At 47.6% G+C, this 7,835-nt stretch overlaps 2 protein-coding genes across 2 annotated transcripts; both read left to right on the forward strand.

Moving 5' to 3' along the window:
* Nucleotides 1-356: 356 nt before the first annotated feature.
* On the forward strand, nucleotides 357-2,297 carry LOC102307988 (transmembrane protein 178A; the record flags this gene model as incomplete). The annotated part of the gene is given in 2 exon segments (XM_005953178.3): nucleotides 357-635; nucleotides 1,501-2,297. A coding segment is annotated over 1 exon segment (245 nt), but the record flags the coding sequence as incomplete, so codon positions are not given.
* Nucleotides 2,298-4,985: 2,688 nt separating this feature from the next.
* Nucleotides 4,986-5,653, forward strand: LOC106632867 (son of sevenless homolog 1-like; the record flags this gene model as incomplete). The annotated part of the gene is given in 1 exon segment (XM_042217836.1): nucleotides 4,986-5,653. A coding segment is annotated over 1 exon segment (90 nt), but the record flags the coding sequence as incomplete, so codon positions are not given.
* Between the last annotated feature and the right edge of the window lie 2,182 nt (nucleotides 5,654-7,835).

A 7,835-nucleotide genomic window follows, 5' to 3' on the forward strand; every position in this document is an offset into this window, starting at 1 on the left:
ACTCTTGCTGCAGCATTTTGGATTAGCTGAAGGCTTCTCAGTGAGTTTTTTGGACATCCTGATAATAATGAATTACAGTGGTGATAAAAACAGAGAGAGGCTGACAGGGATGTTTTTAGGGGTTTATTGAGATTAAATAGAACAAGATACAAAACATGTTAAAAACACAACAGCCTTAGTAAACACAGACTAGTTCGGACCTGGAGGCAGGATTCATACGTCATCACTTATAGACCAGGTTGTGTTGACAGTCAGAGGGTTCATATTTTACCTGTTGGTAATGCACCTGCAGGTCTCAGCCAATTACAGCCAGCACAGGTTCAGGTGTCAGTCTGATCTGGTCTCTGATTCGTTCTCAGGGATCTTCTGCACCATCTCCCTGTGCACATATGCAGCCAGCGTGACCTACGACCTCTCCAGAAACCCGCCCTTCATCTACGGCCTGCCGGCTGACGTGGATCACGGTTATGGCTGGTCCATCTGCTGCGCCTGGGCCAGTCTGGGTCTCACTGTAGCGTCTGGCTGCCTCGGCACCACCTTCCCCTTCCTGAGCCGGGCCGGAGCACTGCGGTCCAAAACCGCCCACGAGTCCTCCGTCTGAGGCGAGGAAGAGGATGATTCTCGGACGACAAAAGGTGTATTTTTGGCCGGTTCCGTAATAGGAGGGGCCTCGGACTGCAGACGGAGCTGCGCACCTGTTCGTGCTCCTGATTTGGACCCAGCTCAGGTCACCTCAGCGTGCACTCTGAGCCTCGCCTGGTTCCTGTGATCCATCTCTGCAGTGGTGTGGCCAAAGGTACCATCAGTGATCAAGTTAATAAAAGATAAATTAGCTGTTGGTCAATCAGGTGAGTCATCTGTACTTACCTGACATCAAACATGTAAAGCCCAGTTGAGAGTCAGACAGGTGGCCAGGTCTCAGCAGCTGTCTGTCAGTCAGCTCTGACTCACCGTTTTCTTTCTGCTGTCCCATCGTCCAATCAGAAGCTTCATCGGTGTGAAAGTCACCTGAACTGAGGCAGGTCACAAAGCTGCTGCAGCTGGGTCCCCATCAGGAGCAATAACAGGAAACACACACACACACACACACACACACAGGTGTGCGCTGGGATCCAAACCTGCTGCAGGTGTGATCTTCATGGAGCCTTCCCATGCGGATGTTTCGGAGCGCTGTGCTCCGATCAGTCAGTTGGGCGGAGCTTCAGGTGCACGCGAGCGCTCTGAGCTCAGGTGAGTGTTATCCAGTCATGCGGGGTTCACACGTTGCTTAGGCATTTGATGTTCGGGTGTGGCCTTCTTAGTGATGACAGCCAATTACAGACAAGCAAAGCTGATTGTTCTTGTTCGGCTTGGATCCACAAGCCAGTTCAAAACGTGATAGGTGTGAATCCCGCCTGATGGATCAGAGTCTGAGCTGCAGAGCGTCACGTGACCAGGTGGCGTGCTGCAGGTTTGGATGGCGGCGGCCGCTCACAGATGTGTATATAAATGTGCTTTCAGCTGCGAGCTGAGCCACAGACTGAACCCTTTACTCTGCGACGCTGAGCAGGTGCTGCTCACTGACTTCAGGCTTCCCGCAGGAGGGAACGCACTAACAGATGATCCAGGTATCAGTGCTGCCGCTCTGTTATCAAACAAAGGAGTTGACCTTTAACCTCTGACACCGACTCCTCTGTAAACAGGGTATGACACCATTTATGTTTAAGCTTTTTCAGGTATCAGCCTCTGAGACTCTGCATCAGCCTATCGGAAGCCCCGATGCCTTCTCGTGACCCCCCTGTACGAGCAGAATCGGACGTTTGAAGTTCAGGCTCTGAGCTTTCAAAAACATCTGGAATTACAAACATTCATCCACCAGCTGCAGACACCAAACTGAGAATGTCCACAGCATCCTTCCCATCATCAGGAGGAGGAGCGTGAGGAGGAGTATCAGGGGGACGGACCCATCGAGGTCTTTAGGCTCCTGAGGGAGAATGACGGTGGATGAAATGTTTGTGTGCGGCTCAAAGTCAGAACTTTATTTAATTTCAAGCCGACACGCAGAGTGAAACGGTGACTCACCATCACTATCGACCTTTAACCTGTAGATTCCACACTGAAAGCTCCCATGTTCCTCCTGATACCCCATCATAGCTCCACTGTCCCCTCATGGAACCTTTGCTGCCCCCTGCTGGACACAGCTGTAAATACATGGTGTAAACATGATGGGACTCGTCACCTGTAGCTGCTCCTGTGGAAGATCTGTCAGCATTTGTTGGATGTATTTATATCTGAGAATTAAATATTTGTTAAATGTGTGTGAGGCGTGTTATTGTGGTTCTGATAACATCACATAATGAAGAGGCGCAGGCTTCACTGAGCACATCAGGGCAGCACAACTCACGTGGACTGGATCCAGTTACCAGGTGAGTTAGAAGGTACCCGGTGGAGACAGTCACATGTGCTGCTGCTCAGAAAAGTCTGTCATTCACCTGTAACATGAACCGTGTGACCCGGGTAGTTGGAAGAGCTGATGTTCTCACGTGTGCAGGTTTCGTATTTTCTAAAAGGTACCTGACCCAGCCTGGCCCTGAGCGAATCTAAATGTTTGTCACTGAAGAACATTTCAATAAAGTTTCTTCCAGCACCATCAGATGCTATGAAGCAGTTCAGCACAACTCGGAGGGAAACGGTGACTTGTGACCATGAAGAAGAACCACTGAAACCCAGAAACAGGAGCTCAAACCATGAGGGAGACGTATGTCTGTGAAGGTTCTCAGTCATCCAGGTCATTGCAGTCGAAGGAGCTTGGAAAGAAAAGCGTCTGGACTTCTTTAAGTTGCTTGAAGACGTTTCACCTCCATTCATCGGCGAGACCAAACAGCCACTTCACAAGTGCATGGCACAACATAGAAGAGCCACCTCCACGGGACAAGACTCAGCAGTCCATCTGCATCTAAAGGTCAAAGGTCACTCTTTCAAGGATGCCAATGTTCACATTTTGGACAGAGAGGACAGATGGTTTGAAAGAGGAGTGAAAGAAGCATCTATGTCCACTGTGAGCGACCATCTTTGAACAGAGGGCGGGGCTTACGACACCAACTGTCTGCCATCTATAATCCAGTTTTGAGATCCTTCCCATACGCCTTAACGCCCACTCACATCCTGGGCCATCTGACCTCAGGAAATCACACGATAGGTTTCACAATGAGCTCCCCCAAAACCCTGGCTGATTGGGACCCACACCCGTTTTTATACCTTGGCTCATGTGATTAGAGGATCATCAGGGGGTCCTTTTGTCCCTCTGTGGGGGGAAACTCCCACTGGGTTTAAATCTGGGACTCTCCACCATTTGACTCTTAGAACAGAAGAAGCTTCTCGGCTGAGAGGTGAAACGTCTTCAAGCAACTTAAAGAAGTCCAGACGCTTTTCTTTCCAAGCTCCGTCGACCATGAAGGTGACAAAACTAAAGAATCAGGAAACTGGAGAGAGGTCTGAGAGCTCTGAGTCTGCCCAGAACGCTTATAAGAACAAGGTGCGCCATCACAGAGATGTTAAATTGTTTAAATATGCAGGGACTCGGCTGCTTATTATCACAATGACAAAGAGACTGTGCTTAGAGTGATCATCTTCAGTTTATGTTGAAAACTTTTTATTTTTTCAAACACATAAATCATTAAAAGTTCCCTAAAATCTTCAGCAGCCTCTCAGGAAACATGAGAGCCTTTATTTCCACTCAGCTCTTTGGGGGTCAGCACAGTCCCTGTTCCGTCCTCTTCTGGCTTCACTGGGGTGGCTGTGGCTCAGGTGATAGAGCAGGTCACCTGCTAATCTGGAAGGTGGGTGGGTATCAGATGTCAGGTATCCTTGGACGAGATACTGACCTGAAGTCACTCTCAAATGAATGTGTGCGAATGTCAGATAGAAAGAGCACAGAAAAAAGTGCTTGTGTGAAGAATGAGGCAAGCTGTGTGAAGTGCTTTGAGTGCTCAGACTAGAAAAGCACCATATAAGAACCAGTCCATTTACTGTTCCAGTGAGAGCAGCCTTAAGCTCAAAGCTATTTTAAAAACCCACTACTCCTTTACAGCTGCCTGTGGACGCCAAAGGGTTAAAATATCCCCATTTATTGTCTAAATCCAGCCATCCAGTCAGATCATGGTAGCAGTAGGTTAAACAGCTATTCCAGAAACCAAGGTGTTGCCGGGTTAGATAATATCAATCAGGTTATGGGTGCAGCTCAGTGCTGCCGGTGAAACAGAGAGCTCTTTGGATCTGTGGAAAATATTAGTGTGTATCAGGAAGTCAGAACAGTCATTGCTGTAAATGATCCTGAGGTCCTGATTCATCTTCCAGTTGGTCGACATTTCTGTTTCCACGGGGCTGATGGTTGTGTGAGTCTTTGTCCAGCAGGGGCTAGCTCGTTTTATGTCTGATACACACATATCTAAAAATTATTTTTAAGATTAGATAACCTAGATTAGTCCCACATGTGGGAAATGTGTTTGTTACAGCAGTGGACAGTGCAAAGTTGCATAGAAAAATTAGAAAAAAAACACTGGAATAATATATCTATGAGATACTGTACACAATAGAATAAAATAAAAATAAAATACTATATACACAATCGAATAAAATAGAATACAAATGCTATATACAACTGAGTATAATACAATGATGCCAAAAAGAGTATTGCACATAGTGTTATTGCACGTGTGGATGTGTTTGATCAAGTCTTTGTTGTGGAGTCTGACAGCAGTGGGGAGGAAAGACCTGTGGGACCGAGAGATTTTCTTTTGTACATTAAGATTTTGTGTACTTTTTGATATTTTGGTGTTATTTTTTGTTTTGTATTTATTTATTCTTTGATAAATTTTGAATATTTTTGTTTCATATTTCATTTTTTTTGTTGAATTTGGAATCTTGTTAGTTATTTTTAGTCCTCACTTGTCGACATGGCTGCCAACGTCACTGTGACACGCGCAGTGAAGCACGCTCTCCTGCGCAGGAGCCCCGCCCATATACGTCAGGACTCGCCCTGTACGCATGTGCAGCCGATACTCTACGGTTCCCCAGACTCTGGTGACAACAACCGCCCTCAGTTAGCTCACGGACTGTCCGCCTGTCAGGGGCCCGGGGCCGGACGCGCCGTCTGAGAGAGTCCGGGGGACATAGTGTGGGCAGCGGACGCTAAGCGAAAGCCACAACGCCGGAGAGTCGGTGTGCCTTTGGTCCGCACCGCCCGCCCGCCCGGTAACAACGCGCCCGCTGCCCGGCAGCTGCTGGCCGGTCGGTCCGTTTACCGAGCCGCCGCTAACGCTAGCAGGCGGGCTAACGCCGCGGCAGATCAGCGTCCCGGTGGCCATTCGTCATGCTCTGCACCCGGTGAGCGGAGCCGCGGGCAGCTGCTAGCCAGGAGCTAACGGCTAGCTCTCCGAGGATGGTCGCAGTGAGGGCGGCTGCTCTGGAGGATCGGCCCGGATGTTCTGAGCTTCACGGCTTCACCCGCCCTGCTGGACCCGGACTGCCGCTCACCGAACCGGGCGTGTGAGTCCGGCTGCTCAGACCCGCGGGAGCGGCAGCCATGCAGGCGGCGCAGCCGCAGTACGACTTCTTCAGCGAAGAGAACGGTCCGAAATGGAGAGGCCTGCTGGTGCCCTCACTGGAAAAGGTAAACACACACACGAACCCGAACAGAGACACACAGGCAGACCTTCAGGTGTGTGCAGGTGAGCTGTGTGTGTCCTTACGGTGCTCTGAGCAGGTGTTTGTCTCACCCGAGTCCACCCTCGGGTTGTGGTGCATCGTGGTTACTGAGCATCACGGTGGTCGGCAGGTAAAACTCCACAGAACGATGACAAGAGCTTCATCAGAGCCTTGTGCTGAGGCTGATCCATAAATACCTGGATCATTGTGTCCTCACCTGTTTAGAGGATCACCATCGTCAAACATCAGTCGGACCTCACACTGAAGGTGTTAGTAGTGAGGATGATGATGGTGGTTGAAAACCGAAGGCTCTTCCTCCCATTATACTTTTAAATTATTACTTTTAAAGGATTTTGAATTCTGGATTTAACAGGAAGCCAAAACAGGAGAAATCTGCTCTCTCTTTCTAGTCTGTCAGGACTCTTGCTGCAGCATTTTGGATCAGCTGAAGGCTTTCAGGGAGTTTTTAGGACATCCTGATAATAATGAATTACAGTCGTCCAGCCTGGAAGTAATAAATACATGAACTAGTTTTTCAGCGTCACTCTCAGACAGGATATTTCTAACTTTAGAGATGTTGCACAAATGGAAGAAAGCAGTCTTACATATTTGTTTAATATGTGCGTTGAAGGACATGTCCTGGTCAAACATGACTCCAAGGTTCCTCACAGCTCCATCCTCATCTGCATAGCAGTGTAAATGTGTGCTATGTCTTCTAATGATGCTGCCTAAGGGAAGCATGTATAATGTAAACAGAATTGGTCCTAGCACTGAACCCTGTGGATCTCCATAATTAACCTCAGTGTGTGAAGAGGACTCTCCATTTACATGCACAAACTGGAGTCTAGTAGATAGATATGATACAAACCACTGCAGCACAGTACCTGTAATACCTACAGCCTGGTTGGAGATTGGCCTGTAGTTAGCAAAGAGCTGTGTGAACAGATGCCTTTTACTCAGAAAGATCAATTGGAGAAAAAGAGTCTAAATGAACATCAATGGTACTAAGAGTAGCTGTAGATAATATTACATCTGTGGGATGATTATTGGTCATTTTTTCTCTAAAGATTAAAATGTTATTTGTGAAAAAGTTCATGAAGTCATTACTAGTTAACGTTAAAGGGATGGTTGGCTCAACAGAGCTCCTCTGAGTTTGTTATCCCTGATATGAGGTAACTTCAACTCTGAGTCACTTACCATGGTAACAGACTGTGAACCTAACCTGATAACTGGCAGGTGTTATTCAATAAATGCTGAGTTTCCCTCCTGCTGCACCTGAACCAGCTGACTGACCCTCTCATTTGTTTCCTCGTTCATAGTTGCTGCCAACGCGCACAGAGGAGCAAAATCTGCTGCAGCAGTTTGTTTTTACAAAAACTGAAGTCCCAGATTAATGTTAGTTTGTTGGTTACTTAACGTGAAGCTTTTGCAGTCATTAAGTCGCCAGTATAACAGGACAGAGGCAGCGATGACATCAGAGTCAGATGTCTGTGGACACTGATGCTGTCAGTCTGTCAGTTTCCTTGCAAACATTTCACACTGATTGATGATCAATCGTCTGTCTCATTGCTCCAGTCGCTCTGATGGATAAACGTGCGTCACAGTTGGATCTTGGAGATGACGTGAAAATCTGAGTGAAGCTGACGCTGAAGGGACTTTAAGACTCTAACACAGAACTAAATGTGTTTAAAATCAAGTTTTAAGTGCAGCAGACAGCTAGGGCTGGGCCATATTATACCGTTCACGGTAACACCGGTGTAATGTTGGGCAACGATAAGAAAATGAAATATGGCGATAGAATATGGGTAAAACGCGCATGCGCAGTGCCTTTGTTTTCATGCGCACATGGGGGCGACGGAGAACGAGAAGGGCGAAAGCGGATCGTTGAATGAAACGGATGAACCAGAACTGGTTTGTAAAATGCTGCAGCTTCAGTGGTGTGGAACTGGTTTAGCTTTCGTCCGTCAGATACACAACAAAGCACTAGCTGGCCGTTGTTATTACCGTGTTTTTTTGGAAAATACGGCGCACTTAAAATCAACCCTTTGAGTTTCTGAAAAGTGACAGAGCTCCTTATAATCCCGTGCGCCTTATGTATGAACTCTGGTTGTGTTTACTGACCTGGAAACGATTTTATGTACACGGCGCTC

This window comes from Haplochromis burtoni, unplaced genomic scaffold (genome assembly GCF_018398535.1).
Source record: "Haplochromis burtoni strain Fernald_Lab_line unplaced genomic scaffold, NCSU_Asbu1 Contig_3210, whole genome shotgun sequence".
Lineage (NCBI taxonomy): Eukaryota > Metazoa > Chordata > Actinopteri > Cichliformes > Cichlidae > Haplochromis > Haplochromis burtoni.